Consider the following 26,465-nt stretch of genomic DNA (forward strand, 5'->3'; position numbering starts at 1 on the left):
TGCATATACTGAATAAAAGCAGCTACTCTGGGGAAATGCGGTGGTATTCATTTTGTACAAAGAAAATATCACACTTCCAATCTTTTGACAGACGATATAAATCCAACACTGCCATTTCATTTTCATTTGCACTGCAATAACCTCCAGAAGATAAATAAATAAATAAATAAATAAAAATAAATAAAGCATTTTGCCCATTACCAAATAAGAGTAGGAACGAACACTTTTGGATTTGTGGACAGCAGATCCAGATCTCTGTGGAGTTTACCAGTAAAACAAAAAAAAACAAAACAAAACAAAAACATTTTATAAACTGCTTTAAAATGAGAAGTGCATTTAAATGCCTGCACCAACGCGCACTTGTTGTCTGGATCATAGGTCTGTAATTATCTTGGAACAATGTGAAAACGCTGTAATTACGGTGCAGATGTTTTGCGTGCATTTATTATAAGACGGAGCACATCTTTATAAAAACCCCTTCATTAAAACGAAAAGTAAAACTCTTTGAAAAAGTTAACAGGGTCAGGTATGATAAAATCTTTTCTTTAACAAACAATAAATAAAAAAAAAAGACATTCCAAAGATTGACAGGCATAAAAGTAAAATGCCACCCCTGTAATTTTGATGAAGAAATGACGAAAGAACTGAAATACGATAAAAATACAATGCCTCAATCTCATTAGTTTAGTTTTCTTTATTTAGGATGTAAAAGACGGGACAAAATAAAAGGAAAACGTCTCATATTTAATTAATTGAATCAAACCATACGTTGACACACACACACACATTTATTCTTCATCATTATTAGTTCTTCTCTCTCTTCCATTGCGGGGTTGTCGGAGCTCCCGTGCAGTATTTGTGCATCCATACAAGCAGCACGGGGCAGCTGTGGGGCTAATTTGTTTAGATGGAATTAATTAGACATTATTAGGGGGAAAACAAAGGAGCAGAGGCAGGGTGTTTAACGATGGGACGTTAAAGAGGCAAACCTGTCACGGAACAATAGGCTAATATCCACCCACCGCTTCCCGGCTACTGCTCAATTACTTTATCACACAATAGGACACGGCACACACACAAATAAATGCAAGCAGCCAGTGCGTTTTCTGATTAGCCCCTCAGTCTGAACATTCATTCATGACTGAGTGATGGCGGAGGCTGTGTTTGTGTATTAATGCGTGCGCGTTTCTAATTGAGCAGATTTTACACCTTGGAGGCAGACACTGCTTGTTGACGCGCCTTCCGTTGATGAACCTCAAACTCAATTACAGAACTAAGTGCGGAGGCATCGCCTGCTATTCTATTCTTACCTCACGCCAGCTCCCTCTGATCTCAATCCAATCTAACTCCAGTCCTTTCTCAACACCTTTGCCACTCTCCTTCCCTAAGGCCGCCTCCCCGCCGCGCTCTTTTTTTCCCTCACATCACGTTCCTCCTCCCGCTCGCCTCACAGCCATTTCCTGAGAACGGCCATGGCGGAGTTGAAGGTGAACTGGGCCTGGTGAGTTCCGCGATGAGCCATCAGCAGGGAGCCCGCCTCGGCCCCGTGGCCCGCCGCCATCAGCTCAGCGGCGGCTTTCTCCACATCCCAGCCCCGCTCCTGCTGGTGGGACAGCATGTGGGAGCTGAGCAGGGGGTACAGGGCTGAGGAGACGCAGCCCACCAGGAGCCCGGCGTCTAGGAGCAACGAGAGAAGCTCGGCGTCGCAGGAGGAAGCTGTCTCCTGGAGGAAAAAAAAAAGGAGGGGGGGGGAGAGTAAACACATGTGGCTACGGAGTCAGGAAAAAGCTTAGTTTCCTTTTCAAGTGCGATCACAATTTCTCATGTCTGAGGGAAAGGGAAATCAGAAATAAGGCATTCATGCAACCAGTCTTACAACTCTGACAAGAGGAGAAGAGGCTGATTATTATTCGGGAACCCTGTGGGAAGTGGGATCCAGGCAGAAGTCTGTTTCACAATTTATCAGAGGAAAGGAGGAAACAGTCAATATAAGTATATATATATAATAAGTCAAACTGTTATTTTCTTTACTATTTTATACAGGATGCTAGTCGGGATCTGGACAGGAGTCGTTTTTTGGGGGGATTGGGAACATACAGGCAGATATTCGTAGGACGGGACAGGAATAACAATCCACTGCTGTGTAATCCTGTACTAATAAGCTATCATTCAGGAGACCTATGCTACTCTAAACACCTACTGGCTGATTAAACACTGAAAGGCGCTGATGAATGTGGAGTTTAAGCCAACCACAGTGGACTGTAGAAACAAGAGGCAGCGGAGCTTCCTGCAGCAGCGGCAGGGTTTCAAAGCTGCGTGTGATTACGGAGTTACACGCGAGAAGAAACCTGATGAGGTCAGAGCGTCAGGTCGCGTCCTGCGTTGGCAACCATTCCCCTGATGTGAGCATTCACAGACACACAAACCCTGCGACTCTTTTTTTTTTTTTTTTTTTGCACTTTTTTAAAACTTTGAGTTGAAAATTGAATAAACAGACTTTTACAGAATAGTTTATTCCCAGCATTCACATCTTTACATGATGTGCAAATTCCAACAGCTGAACGCGGCTGTTGCGAATGTTTTGCAGGAGGAGGGAAGCCGCACTGCTGCACCATCTGCACCTGTTTGCTATCTCCATTATTAAGGTTGCGCTCAACTGTACGCGCTCATGCGCACGCACGTATACAGGCAGGTAGGCAGACAGTGGATTAATTATAAGTGTGGAGCCCGTGTCTTCCCTCCTGTAGTAGAGAAGGTGAGCAGAGCTGTATGATCCCCCCGCCCACACCCACACCCCGCCCCCACACCCCCTCAACTCTCTCATCTTTGTGCCGGCCTCGCTCTGTTTACCACCCTTGAAGGACAATTCATCCTTAAAAGAACACACAAAGCCTTTACAAATAAATAAATAAATGAACAAAGCATCATTTTGCTCATGTGAAGATGGGTGTAAGTGTAGCTGAACGCCTCACATGAGAGTTCAGTGGCCCCCAAATGGAATGACGGATACTATTTTACCCGCAAAATAAGTTTTGCCTTGTAGAAAAGAGAAAAAGTCCAGCAGCAGCAGTAGTCCTAGTGTTTTGAATCTGAACACATTTGGTGGTTTATGGTTAATTTAACACCACAAGAATAAATAAAAAGGGCTGGACATGTGACAGTTATAGAGATATAGTATGTCATGCATGACTAATAATTTAATTTCAAGAGCTTCCAGTGAGAGGCAGAAGCAGATGAGTCATGACAAGCCTGGCGGGTGAGAGACGACAGAGACATTTTTGAATCTCAAGACAGCGGTGGATGAGGAGGTCAGCCGGGTATAATGAGAATAAAGGCAAACAGAAAGAGAGGAGAGGAGACCGTGTACAATGTATGATGGAGAAAGATGGAGGGAGCGAGCCAGGGAGGAGAAAGTCAGACCTGCACTGAAAGCATCAGATGCATACATTTTTAAGTGCACCGACTGTTTCCAAGGGCTGAAAGAACCAAGGAGGAGCTCTTGAAAACGCGTTCACGCTCCAGCTTCGAACTTTTCAGTGTGCAGGACCAACAGAGACCCAGAACAAATGTTGTGCATGGGATTCCTGGAGCGGCCCTGCACGCTGACCTATTTTGAGGCTCAGTGTCTTTCGAGATGATTTTAAAAAATGTATGGGCGAGGTGGAACTAATGCACATTCTCCAGACGGATGGGTGAAGATGATCGAATGTTTTTATCTCTGCAGTATTTAACCATTCCACCGAAAAGAGCAATCAGTCTATTTAGGCTGGCCATAATAAATGACGGCTTAGCGGTTATTGCGACACTGTACTGAATTAAGAATTTTCTCAGATCTGGGAACAAACCCTGACAACACATCGATAAAGTCAAAGAGAGAAACACGAATCTAGATGATGAAATGGGCTGCAAACAAGCCAAATGTTTAGTCAGATTATGCAAACCTCTTAATTTGGAGGTAAAACCAGTAATGTTGATAAAAATTAATCACTGCACCACAATGGAGCATCATTTTTTTATCTCTTTGTCAGACACACACATCTTTCCTGTCCTTCTGAACTTTTTTCTTTCATCTCATCATATGAGCTATTAACTCTGCTTGTCCAACTTCTAAAGAGTAGAGAAGCTCCATAGGCCTATCAACCTAATCCCTATCAATGACATCAAATGGCTTCACTCCATAGTAGCTAGATGAAAGTAGTAGTGGTGGTTGGCTGCTGCAGCTGGTTGCTGGAAGATTTCAACGCTTTGACTGTTTTGTTTTTTAATGACAGACTACAGTAGTGTAGGCAGTCTGGGATGTAATCATTTGGGCACTTTTGGGGGTGGATAAACAGCTTTTCCGGTACCTGGCAAAAAATCAAAAAGAAGTAGCTACTTCAGCTCTGAGACACTGGTGGGAAGTTGACTTTTAAATAGGAAAGTCTGTGGGTAAAACTCATCAGAAACTTGCTTGACTTGTTTCTGTAAGAACCAGAAATCGGAGCCACTAATAGCCATTAGCGGCTGGATACTTACCTGTCGTTAGGCGGGGAACTGTTGTGCCTAAACCACTTTCCCTGTGAATGGTGCTCTAATGAAGCCATTGTCAGTCAGACTCTCTGGACTTAAGGTCTGAATGGTGTTTAAACTTCTTGGTGACAGAAGTTAAAACTGTATTGTAAATTGATGGCAGATTATATCTCAGTCCACCTCCTCTGTTAAGATAAGATTTCTCCAATTTCACATACCCCTTTCAAAATATCAGGTCGACGCAGGATTTTCATACCTGACTCGACCCGCCTTTGGTGTGCGTTCACATTGCCAGCTGTGTGCTTGTTTTTTCCTCCCTCTCATATGTCATCGCGTCAACAATGACATAATTACGCATTTGAGTACACTACACAGCGAGGTAAACAATGGACAGCATGGTGTGTTTTTTTTAATGGTTTCAGTTTGTTGATGACCTGCCGAATGGACTGGTCAAACCTCCGCTCTTTCAAAAAGCTGCTGATATTTGAATAAATCACTGTGGACATTGTGTAAATCCTGCGTCCGATATCTGCCGCTGAATCTCCTCTTCTACATGGATGCAGAGAAGCTCGTGGATCTCACGGTCTTGCCAGTGTGCTGCCATGATCGATAAAAAGTGTGCCATTTTGCTATACAAGCTGTATATAAACATGGTCGCACATGCATTGCCCAATAGGTGCAATTTCCTAAACATGATGTAAGGCTAATTCACCTATGCACTTCCATTAATGATTGTGTGAAAAAAAAAAAAGACAAAAATCTCTGCCCTTCAGAGATCGGCCTCTTATGAGAGTAGACCAAAAGTCTGCTTGCAGCAGCTCGCAGCCCTGGAGTTTCTACAATGACAGAGTCTGACAGGCCGTCCAGTGACAAAATCAGAATGCGACAGGCAGGTACATCAACGTCATTGTGTAAATTAGAGGGGCGATGCGACATTCCTGTTCACATTGAACGTGAGCTGAGCCAATTAAATCCTGGGTCAGTTGCCGGGTCATTCGTCCCGGGTTGAAAACCCTTTCACATCGCACGAAAAACCCGGGTCAACGCTTTTTTTGCCGAGATATAGATGGCTTCCTTTACTTCTCTCTCAAGCCATCTGTCTTCTCTGGCTAAGAATTTGCCATCCTCAAAGGAGTGTCCTCTCCTTTGAAGATACAACGAAGATACATCCAGCCGCTAATGGCACCAATTTCTGGTTCTTACAGAAACAAGTCAAGCATGTTTCTGATGGCTTTTACCCACAGAGTTTCCTTTTTAAACTTCAACTTCCCACAGTCTCTCAGAACTGAAGAAGCGGTGAAACTCTTCAAGTTCAGTTGCCTTTTGGATTACCTGGACCTGGAACCTTCACATACAAGTGTTAAAGTTGTTTCAGCAGCTCTCTGGCACAACAAATGTGCTAACAATACAATAATAATTTACCACGTTCACCAGCACTAAAATATGTGTTAGTGCTGGTTAACTAACTAGCACTAACACATATTTTGGTGGGACTCATGGCAATGACATAAGTTGTAGGTATTTGGTCATAAGCCAGCCAGCTACTGCCTGAAACAGTGTTCAGCTGTAATGTGGGCTCATATGGACCTACAAGAAGACCAGCAACCTAAACCCTCTACCAGGTGGCGTCCAAAAATAACACACAGGCCATCTTTATATCATCTGAGTGAAGTGTGACATGATATCAACCACCAGGGAGGGGAAGTGCAGGTGCCAGAGCTGTGGATGCTTCAGATGTCACACCTGCGGGGCTGCAGAGGTTTAGAGCTACGACACACATACAAACACACATGCGGTGTTTGAGTACAGATTCAGATACAGTGTACTGTGACCCATGTAGGAACATAAATATCAAAAGACTTCAAATAAATGCATGCAAATCCTGTCTTCCCTGTGCCACTAAAGTAAATTAATAAATAAAAAACATAGTACATCACTCAAATACAGGCCTGGTCCACCATGCACACACAGACACACATCTCCCAGGCTATTACTGTTTGACGATGTCAAGAAAGACAGCACATTTGAGTCTTGGAGTCAGACAGATTGACAGCGGAGCTGAAAATAGATGTGAAGACACGGCTGAGATGGAGGGATGGAGGAGAATCTTGATATCAGAGCGAAGCAGATAACTTTATGTCCTGTTCACGGCATGATCAGTTCTGTCACATTTCAGGCACTGCAGTCAGTCCAGTGTTCACACACACTGTAGGGAGACGGTCGAGAGTAATGACAAAGTTTAGATGATCCCAACCAATGCTGTGCATTTAAATTCTATCTTCATCCAAAATCTTCTTATCATTCTATTTGTGATTCAAGCCATTCCTGCATAATTTACCTCTCACTTGGTTAAAATTCTGTTATAATCCTTTGTAATTAAATAACTAACTTATACTTCCAAGAGACAACTCAACACTTTAGTTCATCAACCTTCACACGATATGATCATGTCACATTTTAATTTCTACGCTCTAATTTGGTCTTATCAGTCCATTAAATACGCAGGAAGGAGACGGTTAGCTTATTGTGGGATACAGATAGGGAGTAAAGGGATACAGTTAGCCTGTCTCATAATGGAAATTGTCTACCCTCACATATAAACTCAATGATTAACATATATTTTGTTTGTTGCAGTAACCCAAAAACCTGAGTCTCATGAGTCACCGTTGCCATTTTCCTCAGGCTCCAGCTAAAGTAACTGCTCACTCCAGTTTTAGTTTGCTGCCCTATTGCATATAATTGTAGCTGTGTTAACAAACAGTACATAAATGCGTCTTGTTCTTGTGTTATTCACGACCTTGTAAGTGGAAATTCATGAATTTCTTTTAAAAGCAGAATTGGAGAGACTGGCCCTGATCTTCTAATCCAGGAGGCGAAGAAGCATTTTCCAAATCTATAAATAATTCCTTTAAATTGCAGTAAATTGACTTCAATTTAAAATGAAAGCTTTTGCTTTACCTCTGAGTTTGTGTCGCTCTTTATTAGCGTAACAGCACAATACGACCAATTTAATTAATAGCAATATATATGACCATGTGTCATTTATGTCGAGTCACCACATTTAATTTACATTTTCGTGTCTTCAGTGTGGGCAATGTGGCTCTGATTTCCAAAGCACGTCAAAAACAGCTGCACGTTACAAGGCAAACTTACAGACGAAGCATGTTTTCTCATCCCATATGGGAGTCGGTGATGACTTCAACTTGCGGCCTGCAAATGTCTGCATGAGGAGTCGCACTGAGCTGCGGACCAGAAGTCGTGTCTTATTCTGCATCTGTTTTAACTTGGATCCTTCATGTGAAAGGCATTTACTACATCCTCCAACATGACTCTACATCTACCCATCTGCTGCAACTCTGACAAACCAAACACACTGCCTTTTTCTCGCAGAGGTTTTGAATTTCCCCAACAGTCTGTTCCGGCCTCACCTTTACAAACCGATAAGCACAAACGCAAACTGATTGCTGAGGGAATGCATTCGTCATGCCACCCGTTCTTTATCAAAGGTCAACAGATTTGAGAACATGAAAACTCGCCCTGGGGTGCAAGTATTTTTGTGCACAGGTGTGTTTGTGTGTGTGTCAGGGTAAATGCCCCTTCAAATCTGCTCCAAAGGATCAAAGCACGCCCCGTCTGTCTCTTCAGACAAGTGAAAACAGGAGGCATCCTCCGTCTCACGTGAGCGCGCTCAAGCTCGCAGCTGGTGTGCGCTGTGAGTGACTGAACAAACACTCAGTGTGACAAGACAACTGACACATCAAATCGCCGCCATAACATGCCCAACCTCCCCCCTCCTCCCGCTCTCGTTATTACCTTCTCATTTCTCGCCCGCCTCGTCACGTCAAAGACAGACAAGGTTGTCGTTCCTGCTCGTCCTAAATGCTGCCTGATTGGTCCGGTCAATTTTTCACACCCTCGTTTTCTTTTCTTGCTCTGCACATCCCTCATTTCCTGTATACATCCTCCTTCTCCCTCCCTCCCTCCCTGAGCCAAACCCAGCTGAGAGCTTAATTGGAATTACCGTACACGTACAATGCCTAATACATAATGCATGGCCAAGACTTCTTTTATCATTTAAATCATAAAGCTTCTTTGGAATGCCAGACAACACACACTCACACACACACACTATCTCCTCTCCACCTCCTCCTCCTCTCATCCTTTCCTCTTTTCTGTCAGGCTCTGCTTCCCATCTCTCCATCCTGGCCGTCCCAAGGCTTAAGAGATGCGCCAAAATCGGCACACACACACATCAGACGGTCTTTGCTTACAGGCCCCCTTGATTGAAAGTGACAGGAGAAGAGGCTATAAAGCCAAATAAATAAATAAATAAATAAACAAATAAAAATAAAAGTGGGCTGTGACGCACATGAGCAAACAAACACGCGCATGCGGTGAGCGAGTCAGGGATCAATGCACTGCGTTGCAAGCAAACAGAGCTAGATTAATAGGTTCAATATGGCACAAAGCCTGTAAACAAGCTCACTTAAACAAGCAATTAGATACATAATCACTCAATCAAACACACACACACAGCTTGTGCCTTCTCTCGCCGGGACCGACGGACAGGGTCCGTCTGATTCGCCGGAGGGTTGTTTTTAACCTGATTATGCAAACACACAGAGGCACACACACACAAATTAAATCAATGAAGAAGATGGAAAAGGTGGATCAGTTGAATCAGCTGGCCAATCACAGCCATGAGTGGGCCCAGCAGGTACCACTGCGTCAAAGTTCAGCTTGATGTTAGCAGTTGTCAGTCTCTTTTGGATTTGGGCAAAGTTTATACTCTAGTAACACCAACCCATGTGGTTGTGTTTTAGTTCCCCCAAACACGTTGCTTAGCCCTCATACAAAAAATGCGTTAGCAATTTATTTTCACTTTGTTCCAGGTTGCCTAGGTAACGTGACGTCACAGCCAGCGAAGTCTCCGTGGTTACAGCCACTGGGTGGCAAAAAGTGACAGTTGAACATGGAGATTAGCAGCATTAGCTTGAATCATGGGCTTTAATACGGTCTAAATTGTAAAAATATATTTTTTTAAAAAAGCCGTTGTGCGATTGACTGAACCAACAGATTTGAAAAGCAGTCCAAGATACTTTTTTTTACAGATTTCTCCGACTGCCAAAGAAAAGAGAAGTAAATGGATCACTGACATCCAAACACAGAAACCTGGTGTTGTGGGTCACATTAAGTGTCGGGTAATGTTAATTTATGCTGTATTATTTTTAGTGAAGTCATACCTTAAGTTGCTACTTAAGTTACGTACTGGATGGCTGTCAGATAAGGTTGTGCTAAAGTTACTTCTCACTAAAGTGTTAGCATCTTTGATTTAGCTACATTCATCATATCCGAAATTAACTAATGAACTTAAACTAACTGAAACTGAAGCTTATCCACTTTTCCAAATCCATACTTCGTGTGGATCATTGTCGAGTTCAGTTGCCCGTAATTTGATCCAATAATCCAGCATTTACTGATACATTTCACCATGTTTTTGCCCCTCAGGGGGGTGTGACCCCAGGGGGCTGTGACATCAATGCTCTATACCCCCTATGTTTACAAGTGAAACACATAAAACACACAAGTGTCTAGTTTAAGCCTGACACGAGCATGATGAATTTGGTGGCATGAACCAAAGTTGTGGACCACATTTCATTTCCTGCAGCCTCAGAGTTCATCATCGCTACAAGAGGGTTTTCTCTCGCCACATCAATACTAGTCTCTTCTTTTTTCTTGGACTGTTCATAGTGAAAATACACAGCTTGAAAAATATCCTCAAATCTCTATAAAAAAAAATCCATTTACAAGTCAATTTAAGCTCAACATCGCAGCCTTCAAGCGTACGTTTGAGACAGGTTTACAGGCGTCTCGCTTTTAAAGATAAAAATAAATGTCAACGCGGAGAAAGCAGTTTAACCAATGTATAGAGTTAATATAAGCTGAAAAGCGCACCTGTGCCGTGTGAGAGACGGAAACTTGAGTGGAAAAGCAAAAGACAAAACGAAGCCGGGGCCACCTTCTTTTTTTTTTTTTTGCCAGCAAATCTCGACTGCATTTGTGTTTGTGTGCGAGCAGAGCTGTGTCTGTGTGTGGACCGAAAGCTCATTCACACCGACAGATCTTATCAGCCTCTTATCTTATCTTTGTGTTAACTCCTGGCACCCTCCCCCTTCCCCTCCCCCTCCTCCTCCTCCACGGTTCATGCATCTTCACCACGAGTGGCAGAGTGGGAAATGAAGGAAACGCAAGGGAGGAACAGACACGAGACGCAATAAGTGCCAATACCCTGAATGCTGTGCTCCCAAAGCGGAGAAATAAAAGCTCTCGCTGTATTTCCCTGCATTTAGAGTACATCCCTTTCTTCATTACCTACCCTCCACTCCGTCTTTGTCTCCCTTTCAAATCATCTGCACTACTCCCACTCCTTTCCTCCCCTCCTTTAGTTCTCCAACGCCCACTGTGGTGCGCGGCACTTAGCATCCCCACCGCATCGCCGCCAAGCAAGACGCGCTAAGAAGCGAAAGCAAGATGAGCACATATTTCACTACAGCTAAATAAATTACTTTTTCTCATTTGCTTCTCGTGTCAAGTGGTTTCCTATAGCGCCGTTTTAATTAAAAACTAATCTCGGGTATTAATCTTTTTTTAATCAGAATCTCGGGGGCATCTCCTCTATGTTTAAAAAAACATGTTGATGGAGAGGAAAACAATGTGAACAGCGATCGGCGACATCAGATACAGAGCGGAGAGCCAGGGAACGCGCGCGGGCAGGGCAGCGCTTGAAGATAGCGCCTGCCGATCACTCAGAGTGGCATGTGATGATCACGTGCTTAACCGGCGGCGGCGGCCGCACTGTGGCCGAACGAATCCCAGGCTGGTTAATGTTGGAACTAATTAGGCGCGACACTTGGGAAACCTTTGGCGCTGCAATTTTGGAACCCGGTGCGAAGAAAGAGCAAACCAGAGAGGAGTCAATTAACTGTAGTTAAAGCAGAGACGTCACAAGATGGAGACAACTTAACGAATCCTGAAGAGAAATCTACAGGAAATTCCGTAACACCAGAGACGACCCCGTAAGGCTAACTATCTGAGAAACGTCAGGACAACGTCTTATTGTCGTGCACCGCTGAGGTTCGTGACACTTTCAGATGCACGTCAGACAGAACAGTTATGCTTCTTATCCAGCTTCTGATTGTGCCATGAATGAAGCTGGCGGTTGCTGTGAAAACGTGTGCGTGCACAGTGGAGCGAATTCACCAGGTGTTATTTTGTTTCCGTCAGATTTCACCGGTTTATTTCTATCCAGTCAGGTCGCGCGCCCCGGTGACCGCTGAGATTGCCGTTATCGCTCCCTCTCCATTCATTCGGGTCTTGTTAAACCGAGATAACCGCCTGAGGCTGTTACTAAAATGCTGCTGGATGTCTACTGTACAGTAGATGTTGTCAACTCCAGTCTGTTAGCAGCTCTGATGACATGCCTCCGAGTGCTGTCCTCTTCTATAAACTCAACACTGGCCAAGTTGCACAAGTCAGAATGCCCTATACGATAATTAAAACTTTAATTTATATTGAAAATATGAGTGAACGTCGCTATTTTCCAGTTCCAGTAGGTGTTTATGTTATTTGTGGATGATCCGCAAATCTCACAAAATTCTAGAGGAAACTACACGTTATTAAAGAAACTGACCTGGAGAAAGCTGGTGACAGACTGGCATGCGGACTTTCCACAGCGCCAGTGAGCAAGCGGCGTTTGTCATTTCTCGACGCCGTGGAGACGACAAAAACTAAATTCAATACACCTTTATCGCGCCGGCGTGGAGGCAGAACTCTCAGAGATGGAGATATCAAAGCCCTGACAGATAAAACTCTGCGAATAGACACCCCCACATGAATAAAGGAAAACCTTTTATTCATTCAAAATACAGAAACACCGAAGATCTGTTTCCTTTCCTAAAGTTTTTAGCTCCCAGTGCGTGGAAGCTCTGAGAGAAACTGACTCACTACATCAAGTGAGCACCACCACCGAAGCGGCAGTTTCTTTGTCAGTGTCATTATAAAATAGAGTACAGGCCGATTCGTTCAATTACTGCAGGCTGCGGGAACGTACTCGCATAAAAACGATTATGATGAGAAAATAGGGTATTTGAGCGGCCCTGACTCGGGGTATCACCGAATCCTCCGTTCTTCGCTAATGTGCGCACAACAGCAAAACAAGAACCAGGGTAAAAGCACACATAGTCATGCGATGAATGAAATAAATAAAGTCTTAAGGAGAAGCACAACAGGCACCGGGCACACATGGAAAAGCAAGCGCTCGCATGCAAACAGTTCCGCAGCGAGCAGCAAACCGGCACATTATCAGATGTGAAACATGTAAGATAATTTCTCTGTGTCTCTCTTGATGTTATCCTGGGGTGAACACTGCTCTGTGCTGCTCTGAACATGCCCCTGTTCATTCAGCTCTTAGGTGGCAAGATTATGCCTCAAAGCAGTGCGACACACCACCTGTCTCAGCTCATTCGCACACGCCGTCTTTTCGCTTCTATGCCATCACCTCCTCGGTGAGATTACAAACTCTGACCCGCGCTCTGTACTTCACCCTTCATGCGCCCAACTTTACATTTTTACACGCCGCCTTTGTAATCTCCCTCCTCGTCCAATTTCCCCTTCAACACCAATCCCTCCTCCTCTTTGATTTCCTGTTCCCACCTTGAAATCACATATCACTTCTCTTACCACCTTCAACACCCTTCTTCCCCTCGGTTCCGGTGTCTTTTCACTGACGTAGAAGAGGAGCTGTACCAATATATGACCTTGATGGTTTCATTTAATAGAGGCTCTGTCATTTAATAGTGGAGCTTTCTCTTATCTGATCCAGTAACAAAGAGAAGGGTCTGCCGGGTCTGAGAGGCCTACTTTGTGACAACTGCTTATCAGATTGGAGAAACGTTGGAGAGCGGCCCACAGAGTCTGCAACGATTACTCCTCTTATCTGATTGCGCCTTCCCAAATATAGAGGACAGTTAGCAAGCAGATGAATGTCAGCTTATGTGAAATTATTTTGTACAATTTAATTTAAACTTATCTTACAAAAAAAGGGAAAAGGGCTTATGAGGGAAAAGAACAGACGTGACTTTTTTTCTATTATTCAACCTTCCTCACAGTCTTTATACAGTAAAGTCTGTATAGTCTTGGTAAAATAGAAGTTCGACCTACTGATTTAATTCCTTCCTCAACCACACAGTTCAACTGCGACTATTCAGACTCATATAATTTGTTGTACGTCATGTAAATATTCATTGATGAGCCCGAGCTAACGCTGAAGGAATTCGTGTTCATGAGTTCAGGGCTTTGACGTGTTTTGTGAGGTCACAGGGACGTTAGAATTCGACTACCGACTTATGATCAGTTGATCCATGAGCTCAGGACAAAGAAATATCCTCGAGGCATCTCATTTTAGGTCCAAATCTAAAAATGTTGCAAACCAGTGGATTCATTAATTAGTAAATGGATGGAACATGTGAATCTATCTGAAGCCATCGACCGATTCGAGGTTTGCTGCTTTTCACTGCTGTCAACTGCAAACGGCTGAGTTAGGACACCTGGCTAAATGAGAACAGGAACCGCAGCTCTGGGAGGTCGTGAACTACATTTTTTACCCCTTTTTTTTTTTTTTTGTTCGATCATGGATAACTGAGGCCGCGTCACTTACCGCACTCATGCTGTTGATTTGCTCCAGAGTCAGCTGCAGCAGTTGCTCATCACCGCTTTCAGACATCAACTTGAGCGCGGGCTGCTGGAGGCTCGGCCGGCTTTGGAGCAGCAGGGTGGCGATTTGTCTGACGCACTGGAGGGGAAGAGGGTGGGGAGGAGGATAGACGAGGGGATAAATGTATGAGTGAATGGATGAAAGGAGGAGCGACGAAATCAAAGGAAAACAGGGACAGAAGAGGAAGGGTGAAGGGAAGAAAGGCAAAGGCATTGAACGGGGAAGGTTAATTGATGTGCGTATAGTGCACAGATGCTCATAATACTTTTAAACAGGCTCGCGCACAAACACGTGCACACACAATCGTGTTGCAGCCCCATCCGGTAATGTATGGATATCACAATGCAATCTGACTCCCCCATGCTCTGGCGGTTTCATTCCAGCAGATTCAAATTAAAGCTGTTCGGAACAGAGTAAAAGGCCCCCTTCTGCGCTTCCCACCCCCTTCCCACACTAATATTAGACAGGCTGGCGGACACTAGCCTATTCACACTGAATAGCATTAGCGCTAAACTAATATCACAGTCAACTGGCCCTGGACATACAGAATGGCATTTGGCTTACCACTTGCACGGTGCTCAGTGGTGCACGAACAGCATTAGGGGACGTCAGATATCAAAGTATGCCTTGTGCATATAGTACATTGCAAAAAAGCACTGAGCTGATGCTAACATGTTGCTGTGGGGTACGTGCTTAATGGCTTTTGGCTTCCTATATGAAGACACGCGCTAAAATGCTAGCGCTGCAGCGTGGTTCCACTGAATGCAAACTAGCTAAATCCAGCCGTGTGACAGACGTGATAAAAGATGAAGTCAAAATGCGTGCGAGCCAGATTAACCTTGGCTTAAAATTAATTATCACTTTCCGAGTGGTGTTCGTTCATTTGCATATATTACAAGAAGAACAGAGCAGATATGAAATATAAACTGTAGTATAAATATGGGTATAATCTGTCATGGAAGAATAGAAGAATCTGTCGCATAATCTGTGGAAGAAACGTGAGTATAATCTGTTTTAGAAGTAGGTGTTGGACGTAGGAGGGGAATTGTCTTCAATTCATAACATCATAATGAATAATACATGGTTAAGCCCATACACAAGGAGATCACGTTAAAAAGATAGAAGAGAAATTTGCTCATTACCTGGACTGGGAGCTTGTGTTTCGTGTTATAGAGAGACCTCACCATGGTGACAACCTGCTGACCCAGGTCTAATTTGACCTCCGACCCCTGGCAGCAGGTCAGCAGGGCCGAGGTTAGCACCACCCAGGGGTTACGCTCTGACTCTGCCCTGGAGACAAAGAGCAAGACGGGACTTTTAAATATGAGCGAGCATGTTGGTGTACGTCCTCTGCTGAGCTTTGTGCCTGACGAACATGAAGAGAACGTACAGTGGTAAATGCCAAAGTGGAGCATGCAGCAAACATCTGCCTTTGCTAGTGTCTTTTTGACACAGCAGAAGTGTAACACACAGTATGCTCACCTGGATGGGTTATATGCAGAGAACAAATTCTATGTACATGTTGACAGTACATGGCAAATAAATTGATGTGATTTTATTTAGATTTTTGAATAGTATTCTAGCACATGAATTATGACACAGACACTATTCCATATCTTGTACCATCCTCTAAATTACAAGATATTATTATATAACTGATGGTGTTCACATCAAAATGGGAGACGGTTTAGGAATTACAAGTCTGTAATTGCTAGTCCCGTCCTCGTCAAAGGACAACTGAGTCAAAAAGCTCTTTTGTGAACAGGTCCAGAATATTTCTTTATCAGTTAAAGAGTTTGAAGGTCTGGAGTTTATTTTAAGAGTGGTATTTGCATTTGAAAGGATGGATTTGAACATTTCAAAGGAACTCTCAGAGAGATAACAGTAACATTTGGATTGGCCAAAAAAAAACAGAAAGCAAAGAAAAAGGAAAACATACAATCAAGGAAACAACACTCTCCACAACATAAGCTTATTGTTACCATCCATATCGTCAATACTTCATGAGAACAAGTACATAGGGTTCACCACAAGGTGAGAAATAAACAACTACAGAAATATCACACTAGATATTGCCTTAAAAGAAGCCTTGAACAAAATTCTTCATAAAAATGAATCTAATGTTTGAAAAGGCTCATGATCCAGTTTCATCTGTAAAACACAGTGGAGGCAGAATGATGGTGGTGGGCATTCATGGCATCCTATGGCACTGGGTCACTAGAGTTTATTCATGCTGTGACAAAAGAAGAAAGCCGGAAGGGTTTTGGGGATTGGGGATGTTGGAAAATGTGGAAAGTGCTTTGTAGTACAGATGGACCATGAGCCAAAACACAGTGTGAAAGTGGAATATTCTGAATTGCAGCATTGGTCAACTGATCGCAACGAGGGGTTGAGCGACTTCCGGTTTTTTAAAGTATGTGTCTAATGTTACAACTTATATGTGGTGAAAGTCTGAGTCACACATAAAAACACAGTAGAAAGCAATGGTTTGCAACAGTACAATCTATATTCTTGACTTGAACACATATTGTAGAGTCTAACACAAAAGAAGCTACGGGGGCTTTTCTGCAAGGTAATTGAAGCTTGAACACAGGCTGCTGTTGGACTTAGCCCACGCCAACGCCATAAACATGTCAGTCTGACACTTTATGCAGCTCTCACTCGACAAACTCTCAGCTCTACCATAATTTCCGTTTCTTGAATGGGGCATTCACTGACATCAAGGACGAAAAAACCACGCTACAACACAGCAACAGAGTCAACTAATAGAGCAGAAAACAACTGAACATAAACACATGATTATCAGTACTGATATGTTTAACCTATAAATTGTGACAGTCAATAGTGGTTAGTAGTACCTCACAGCATGTAGTACGATAATGAACTAGCTGGAATAAAAAAAGAAAATCCGGTATATCTCCACAAAGGTCTAATAACTTTAGACAATGAAATTCACCTACAACAAACAAATTGTTGTTTTGCAGCCTCCTTCTCTCTGTTACTGCAGGGTGATTGGTGGAGTTGTGAATTGAGAGCTGTAGGAGGAGGATTTGGACTGTTCCTCTGCTAGCTTTAGCCTTTTCAGATGGGTGTGCATTGCTGTAGTATATTTGTTGTATTTCATATATATTCTGCATGTCACAGCAGACTGGGCTTTATATTCATTTCCACAAACTTGATGGACCGCTGCTAGTGTGACTGGGCTCCTCGTATGTCTTCTCAGAGGTGTCCTATGTTGTTATCATGAAAGAGTCATGGCACAGCAGTAACGTCAACTAGTTGGTACCACCCCTTACCTCAACTCAATCGAGCATGCATTTCTTTTGCTGAAGACAAAACTACAGGCAGAAACCACAAATAAATAAGTGGGGTGAAGAACTGTTATATTTTTGTTCAGTTCTTTACACGTCAATTGCACCTCAATTGTTTCATTTCAGATCTATTGTCAAAACCTAAATTGTTCGAATTGTTTCACTGTCCAAATAATTTCTGGACATAAGGAGCCAAATAACAATAGCGACACCCACTTCCAAACGAGTCACAGGCTGACATGAAAGCAGTCTGACTGACGAAAAGGTCTGCATATAAACTAATGAAATCTGACACTGACACGTAACCAAGGAGGAAATGTTTGACCACAGTATTGCTGGAGCTAATATTAAACACCTCCATGCTGCAGTTTCCCTCTGTGTGAACACCGGGGGACATCTGCCAGCAGTGACAGGCGTCACTCTGTTTACATGCTTTTTTATGAGCTCTTCTGGACCTTTGCTAATGTCTCCAGAGTAACTGATTATCTCCCTCCAAGGCCCTGAAATGACAATGACACCCAGGCAATACGACCTTCATGGGTCTTAATTAATACATATCAGTCACAGGAAAAAAGAGGAAAACCACAGAACAACTCATTATCCGTTAATAAGGTATCAGGTGATGATTGACCCTGTTGAAACTATTACTTTTTATTAGTATTATCATTAGCATATCAAGACTTCAGATTTAAGTCTCTATACCTGATGAATAATTTTAGTGGGTGTAGAGGTTGTAGTCATTTATGCTAAACTAGGGTCTCATTTTATCTGCATCAAGCTACTGGACCAGAATCATGCTACATTTCTGAGGCCTGTGAGACTTTTACTATTTAGAACAGTGAGGACACTCGTCTAGCAGAAAGAAGCAGCGATGCACCACTGCGATGCGGGGAATGCGCATCCAGTGGTCAGGAAAGTCAATGTCGACACGGTAGCACTGCTGGAAGTTGTGTATGTGATTAACATGACAAGCAGCGCATTAAATATTGAATGGAGAGCAGATGAAAAGGAGGAGATCCGAGATGAGAGGAGGATTCCGATGCGAGCACGTGCTCTGCGTCGCTCTCCGCCTTCGAATGATAATCAGCAGATGGCAACATGCTGATAAAACTTTGGGCCCACGATGAGAAAGAGAAATTTAAAAGCAGCTGAAGTCTGATGTTAGATCAGGGTGATGAAGTGCGTCTCAAGAAATGAGAGGCAAGCTGCGTGGTGGGCTCTGATGTGCGAATGCATCTCTGGAAGAGAAGCGAGTTTGTGAGAAAGAGAAACAGAAAGAGACTTCAAAACAGAGGGAAAGCGCAATAAAGAGGCAGCAGGGAGAACAGCAGGACTCCTGTTTGTGTCTGTCGGTAGAAAACGCAGCTCTACCATCCAGCTACCTGGGTGTCTTGTCCTGACAACCCGCCTCACCTTTGGATGGCGCGGCCATGGGAACAGAGTCCACTTGTGCTGCTGGCAATGCTGCAGCTTCCAGGGGACGGGGACGCACTGCTGCATGCTACCGAGAGCGTCTGTGCGCTCGCCAAATCTGTCACAGGGTGCAGTGTGAGTCACAGCCAGCCTCCATTCGTGCTTTGAATCATGACTCAGTTTATGCAGACAGACTAAAGGATAAGCGTTTTTAGAGGCATCACTGAATATAGCTTCCAAAACAGCCTCCCTATGGTCTTATGGGAACAAATTCCCACCCTACACACACACACATACACACTCCCATCCCAACCAGGATTAAGTGCTGAGTGAGAGGAGGGGTTAAGGTTAACCATGAGATAACGCCCTCAAGTTTTCAAGCATCTTAAACGAGGCATTTGAAGGTTAAGTTACTCTGAGTTTCTCGTCCCAGATTATGAGTGTCATTGCTACTAAAATACACAGTGAGCACAGATCAGGCTTGAATTTCAGGCTTGTAGACTTCAAGCAAGCATACTGCAGTGTAGTCATTGTATATCTGCTCGATGCAGCAAATTACCCAGAACAATTGAAATAGGAATGACTCAAGAGAAAAGAAAAAAACAAAACAGTAATCACATGCTGAGTTTGTACTCAGCGTTATGTTTGCATTTAAATCACAAATGCAATACAACAGCAGCTACAGCAGGCTGCAATTTAAAGAAACAGCGGCCTGTCCCAGCAGACTGTTTACAGCTGTCACCTTCACAAAGTCAGTGGACTTTTATTTGAAATGTGGGAGGGAGGGTGGGGACGATGTCTTATCCAAAGCTAATCTCAAAGGCAACTATGTTGTCCGTTACAAATGGACTCATGAATGATAACTTCTTTCACACGTTTGACAACTGCATTTGTCTCCCTCTGAGTAAATCTGTTTGCGCATCTACCTTTCGCTTAGACAACGATCAGACAAAACAACGTTGGTGTTGTGAATATTTCTCTTTTATCACGGGTAGTGGGGTAAATAATTCTGTGTCTAATGTCCTTTGTCCACATTGAGAGCTCCTCTAGGCCTCAGAAACCATTTCAGAAAGGTTGAAACTTTAACTGCATTTCAGTCAGTATAAGCTAACTTCCACAGTCACACTCTTAAAAACACACTCTGCATGCTGGCCTTTGTTCGATACAGTGTATTATATTCTTGGCCAACTTTGGTCATACAACTCAGCCCTCCAATATCAACAGAATCATCCAGGGATATTTCTCACTTCTTGTCTCTAAAAAAGACTCGAAGACAGTGTGTACATGCTGAGAACATTTGCTAATTGTGTCAGTGCAGATGAACACAAGCGGATAATCCTGAATGATTTCATTAAACCCACTCAAGCATCCGCAGCGTTGGCCTTGGATCTCTGATTTACACGGTTCAAAAGGTGTGGTGGAAATACAAATAGATTCTGGTCCTGGTTTAAATCCCTGAGATTAGCTTTTCTGCCTTTTGTCTTTAATTTAGTCAAATGGGAGACACTTTGCAGTATTATGACTAGAGATCGACCGATATATCGGCTGGCCCATATTTGCATCCACACGCACCCCTGTGCTGCTGGAGGCGCTGCCGACCCGTGCAGCCCATATATTGCCCCTCCCACACTAGCAGAGTGTGTGAAGTGGGAAGCTGGAAAATACTTGTACTGGTTACCGAACAGAGATCTATTTATTTGATCAGACAAACACATTAGAGTTATTAGCAACAGCCCTAACTTTTGCTGTTGTTGTTGTTCAATAGAAGTTCATAACTGACGTTTTTTTCTCTCTCTCTGGCAAACTAATAGTGCAGGTTGTCAATCAACCACTGTCCACAGTTTAGATTGGAGCTGTTGTGCTGTTGTTAAGCTTTTGGTAGGAATATGTGTTGATGTTAAAGCCAAGGTGTAAGACTAATACCTCCCTGGGAAAAGGGAGGTAGAGGGAGAAATATCAGCTGCACCTATTGGCCATTGGCCAAAGCTGAAAAAAAAAAAAAAAAAAAAACGCCCCCAAAAAACGCAATTGCCACTAAAAGATCCATATCGGTCGATCTCTAATTAGGACTAAGCAGAACATTGAGTGGCATAGCTTAAGACAAACCAACAACACTGTCATAGCCATACGTTTGCAGCTGCATGCAAGTCCCCGTGAGTTTCTAACAACTACTGGAGAACAGCTCTGCTTTAAACTGCCGATCGAACCTGTCTGAAACACAGTCCGCTTTGACTGAGCGGGAAGGATAAACTCCAGACAGCAATACCCTGCATTGTCTCTGCAGTCCTTAGAGTATGGCTCACATTTAATCAAGAACAATGGAGCAAGAGAAGAGCAATCACATCATTAGGCGCTTATCGATAATACAGCCAACTCTTGCTGAGAGTCTTAAGACACCGGCTGCTGCAAGAAGCCCAGCGCCTGAAGCTCTGTGATTTCCATACGCAACCCTAAGTTAATAACGACACAAATTTCACTTCCTGCTCGTAGAGGAACTGTTAACACACTGCATGAAAGTTGCACATTAAGATGTCAGTGTCTTTGTGCGTTGCTGATATCCGAAACAAAGAATCTAACGGAAGTGTCTTACTTCGAATGAAACCAGTGAAACAGAACTTCTTTTTTCAACTTAACAAACACATATACTGAAGATGTGGAGGAGACACCACTGCATTAAGAGGCTATATAAGAGAGAAAATTAATTGAAGTGAGAATAGAAGACAGTGCATCAGCTGCTACACTAACAGTCTTCTGCAGAGAATATCTAACAACAAGCGATTTGCATTTCTTCTACTAAATGCATCGTGAGTTTTTTTTGTTTTTTTTTGAAACCTAAACATATAAATGGGAAAATAAAAAGGTGGGTAATGAGCTGGAAACATTAGGTTGTTAGAAAATGAAGAACGTACAAGTGATTATTGTAGAAGAGGTCCCTAAATGAATAGTTTGACATTTTGGGGAAAGTAACTTCTTTGTTTTCTTTGTTACCAAGAGTTAAATTGATGGTGCTCTCATATAGTCCCACTGGAAATGAGGAATCCTCACCTTAGCAGTCTCAGGGACTAAAACAGAAGGATATCAATAACCTTACTCTGTCCAAAGGCAAGGAGAAAGTTTGGCACACATAAAGTGTCAACTTGAACTGCTTAATCGATTTATCGACTTTTGCAGAAGCCTAGCGAGCAGTTTTCCCAGAAGGAGTGGACAGGCATATTCCCTAGAAGTCATTTTTTTCCTTTATCTTTTAAGAAACAATGGAGGAAAAAAACACTAATAAAAAAAATAAAGGCATTTGTCTCACACTTCGTCCTTCATCATGGGCGGCCATGCCTGCAGGAGAAGCATGAGCATCTGAAAGTCCTCCCACTTCTGAGCCGCTTCCAGCAGCTCCTGGAAAAGGGCGTAGCGCTTGTCCTCATTCTCCACATCCTCTATCTGGACCTGAGAAAAAAGGGGGCGGAGAGGAAGCAGAGAGTGAGCAAAGCAAATCAATTTCAGACTAAAAAGCAAACCGAAGATCTTGATTGGAAGCTTTACACAGGTCATTGCTTTACATGAAGCACACATTAGGTGAACGAGGAGCGTTCAGAGGAGCCATCTGTTACCCTCAAATACCGCTACATGTGTAATGTTGTGGATAAATGTAATGATGAATGCCTGCGCGTCCTCCTCTGAGAAGTTCATCTCGGTGATCGATTACGGCGGCCACTTGCAGCGCACGCCGTCGAATACAAACAACCAAAACAGGAGGAGCTTCCGCTGCTTTCAAATGAAGTGTCCTCTGAACCAACTTGACAACCTAATGACTGCGCTAGAGTTTGCGGGAAGTCATTCCTGCCAAAGCAAGACAGGATTCTAGGCTACGACCCAACCCTTAAAGCTTCAAATAAGGCCTTGAACGGAAGGAATGAGGCTTTGCATACAGTGCAAAGCATTTCTTTGTTGTTCTAAAAGAAAAGTCACCTGTGGCCAAACTTATTTTACACGTTCTGAGAAAGAGCGAGATCGACGGAGAGAGCGTGAGAAAAGAGAAAGAAAAGGAACGGGGGAGGGTTAATGTGGAAAAAAAAAAGGGAGAAAAAGGTGGCGGGGGAAAGTAATTAATTTTCTTCTCAAAGGTTGGCTTCTAGTGTGATTTAACAGTTCAGAGAGCGGCTGATTTCTGAGGGGAAAACTACAACCTGCCAAAGCATAGCTGCTGCAAAGACAGACTGACTCTCTCACACACACATATAGTGTAAGACTATCTTTGTGAGGACATTCCTTGACATAATGAATTCCCTAGCCTCTTACCCTACCCCTAATCATCTGATCCATGTGCCTAACCCTAACTCTTTGACCCTAATCCTAACCATAACCCAATTAAACCCTTTACCCTCAAACCAAATCTTTCCCCTTATAAAGAAGGGTGGATCAGCCATAATGTCCTCATCATGCACTCACTGCCAGGATGTAGGACTAAGTTTGGTCTCACACACACACACACACACACACACACACACACACACTCCATGATATGCATGTAAAGCCTGGCTTTACAGTTGTGACAGCAACACTTTTTTTCTCATTCCTATTGAAGGTTTCAGGTCAGCTGTTTACATGTGAGGTGATCTATTCCGATCTGATGTTTACATGCAATCCTATGAAATATTCCTGACTGATCTCTCGTCTAATCAGCACAGTAGTTGCTATTGTTCTTACACTTTCATTCTTGAAGATTGATTCGGAAAGTTTGTGGGGTCATATCCTCTTTTGTGTTAGCCTTATAGTAGCCAGTCTTCAAGGTTTTCCAGCGGTTCCGAAATTGTTCCACACTTCAGTCCTTCGGTCTAAGCATATGAAAATGTCTATGTTTTTCAGGTATTAAAAACAAGCTCTGTCACCGGAGCGTCACTGCGCATTTACGTCAAGACAGACAGAACGAAACCCAACTTCATTCCGATTCACTGTTTACATGACTTTCAAATGGTTTTGGGAAAGGGAATATTCTTCCCCTGTGAAACCGAATGAAATTCCTTTTCGGTTTTGGCCTGTTTATCCCGACTGAGGTGTTTATATGGAGCATTTTCATTCGGTTTGAGCTTCTAAACCGACTGTAATCAGAATATATGTCATGTAAACCCAGCTACTGTCTCTACTGAACTACTGTTTCTGCACCTGTCACTTATGAATAATGAAATAAAAAAAAGACATTAGTAGACTAGTATAAATAACTTTAAAAATTGGTTAAAAATGGTCCATCACACAGTAAAATAAAAATAAATGTGTATCTTTGAGCCTGTTGTATAAACCCCACCATGTTAGGCCTGATAACCACATAAATATTAACTACTGAACAAACTGGTATTACTGTTCCACAGAGGTTGAATCCTACCGACTTGTTAGAGCTGATAACTCTTTGCAACATGAGGTTTACATTGGGTGTTGTCATGGCAACAGTTTCATCACGGTGACTTCAGCTGTCTATTATATAGCTTTTATCTCAAAGAGCTGGTTTACCTAAAATAGCAGCACTTATGCAGACTCTAGTCTTGTTGGATTTGTTTCATGTTTGATGGCCAGTGCATGATTTAATTTGAGATGATGACCACTAATGATCATCTACCTGCTCCTGTATTTCTGATACTTACAAGCAGCTGTGGATCTGAGGCAAATCAGCTGACGTCTTCCTCCGCTACGGCGGCTGTGTCTGACAGATTATTTGTGATGGATCTCTAATTTATGCACAAAACCACATGCTTAATAACTGGCAGCACAGCGGATCCATGCCCGGTGCCTCAGTCAAGTTGCCTTGTGATGGGAGATGGAGCAATAAATGAGGAAAGCTCGAGCTCAGGACCCTCTGGAAATGGAGGTCATTTGGGAAACAGAAATGGAATCTTAACTACCTGTAAAAAAGCCCTCACTGCAATCTAAAGCTCTCAAATCCATCACTGAATGTAAACTGCAACTCAGAGCCTGTTCATCATTGTTATTGCCTCGCTGCATTATGAATACTAAACACATCCTAACTAGTGGAGCGTTTTATAAGTTTTATGGCGGCGTTTATTCATTATCTTTGAATATGGAAGGATACACAAGACCTTAGTGTTCCCCGACAATTTTCTGATTGCATGTTTTCCCTATAACTGAAAAATGTGTCCTTTCAAATACTGTACATTCATACCTACACAGGCCAACCTCTCTATAGCGCACACTCGCATGCGCACAGACACACACATCAAAACTCCACAACCACAAATTAAATCACTGCCAATTACTATGTGGCTGTAAGGGTTTTATTTTCTTAACAAGGCAGGATGGCAATTAATTCTGCCTAGTGATAAAAATCAACAATTCCTCTGCGGTGTTGTACACAGACCAAGAGGGCACAACGGAGACTGTCAGCCAATACTATAACATTTAACAGCGCTGGGAGATTAGCTCACACCCAAGGTCTCGTATTCAGACAAACAAAGAAAAAACAACTGAAACCAACTCAATTTTTATATATTTAATATGTTTAATTAAAGTTTCCATTTATTAGTTATTCCACTGTCTGAAACTTCCTCTCTTCCCTCCTAATATTTCCATCCTAAGCTAAATGTCGCTACAGCAAGCTAAATGCTAATGGAAAAACATATCTGCACACTAAGAATTGATATTTTTTATTTGTGTTTTTTTTTTTTACGATTGAAACTTTTGTGATCATTCGCTATGCACTTCACGAAAGAAAAAAACAACCAATCACAGCTTAGAATCAGCAGACGTGTTCATTGACTGCATGGATTTCTCCACACGCCTAAGTGGTGTGTATGCGGCTTTGGTGAGAGTGATAAAGCAAAAGCATGAGGTTTAACATTTTGTTTATCTGCTGCAACATAAGTGGAAATCATTACTAAGTTGCAGGTAACTACTTGAGAGCTGGAGAAACCATGGATTACTTTAAAGGCACAGGAAGGCGTTATTAAGCAACTACTTTAGCTTGGGGGGTTATTGAACAAAAAAAACCCATCTCATTCATCACATCACATCCACTGTGTAGTATTTACCCACTGTGTGATGCAGGGCTGAAAGTAAAAAAAAAAAAAAAAAAAAAAACCTGACCATGATTTTTCAAGCTAATTAATTAATTAATTTGTGGAATTATTCGATCAGCAATTTAACCATTTAATTCGGTTTCAATTTATTTTGTAGATCATATTCTAACTCTAAATTGCAAAATTTACATCTTAATATTTAATGTTATTATTTTTATTATTATTTTGTTAGGCCACATTCTCCTAGCTTCATAAATTAAGTCTCCATCTTTCCGACAACAGTGACTTTGATGAAAAAATGTCGGTTTAAGTGATGCCGGAAATTCTATATTCCAACTCAGAAATGTCAAAGTTCCGATCTCATAGCGTTCACCTTACAGGTTAACTCTCAAGGAGAAAAAATAAGTTTGGTATGTTGTCGCCGTTTGCTGAAAATTAAAA

The 26,465-nt window shown here is 42.7% G+C and overlaps 1 protein-coding gene across 1 annotated transcript in view; it reads right to left on the reverse strand.

Moving 5' to 3' along the window:
- Positions 1-889: 889 nt before the first annotated feature.
- The window catches only part of nbas (NBAS subunit of NRZ tethering complex), a 169,059-nt gene continuing 143,483 nt past the window's right edge, over positions 890-26,465 (reverse strand). Inside the window, exons 50-53 of the mRNA XM_047573656.1 lie at positions 22,307-22,446; positions 15,424-15,571; positions 14,225-14,359; positions 890-1,723 (exon numbers count right to left, since the gene is read on the reverse strand). Coding sequence (XP_047429612.1) covers positions 1,448-1,723; positions 14,225-14,359; positions 15,424-15,571; positions 22,307-22,446 — 699 coding nt within the window. The 3' untranslated portion in view covers positions 890-1,447. The remainder of the gene's footprint in view (positions 1,724-14,224; positions 14,360-15,423; positions 15,572-22,306; positions 22,447-26,465) is intronic.

The sequence above is a fragment of the Mugil cephalus genome, chromosome 21 (genome assembly GCF_022458985.1).
Source record: "Mugil cephalus isolate CIBA_MC_2020 chromosome 21, CIBA_Mcephalus_1.1, whole genome shotgun sequence".
NCBI lineage: Eukaryota > Metazoa > Chordata > Actinopteri > Mugiliformes > Mugilidae > Mugil > Mugil cephalus.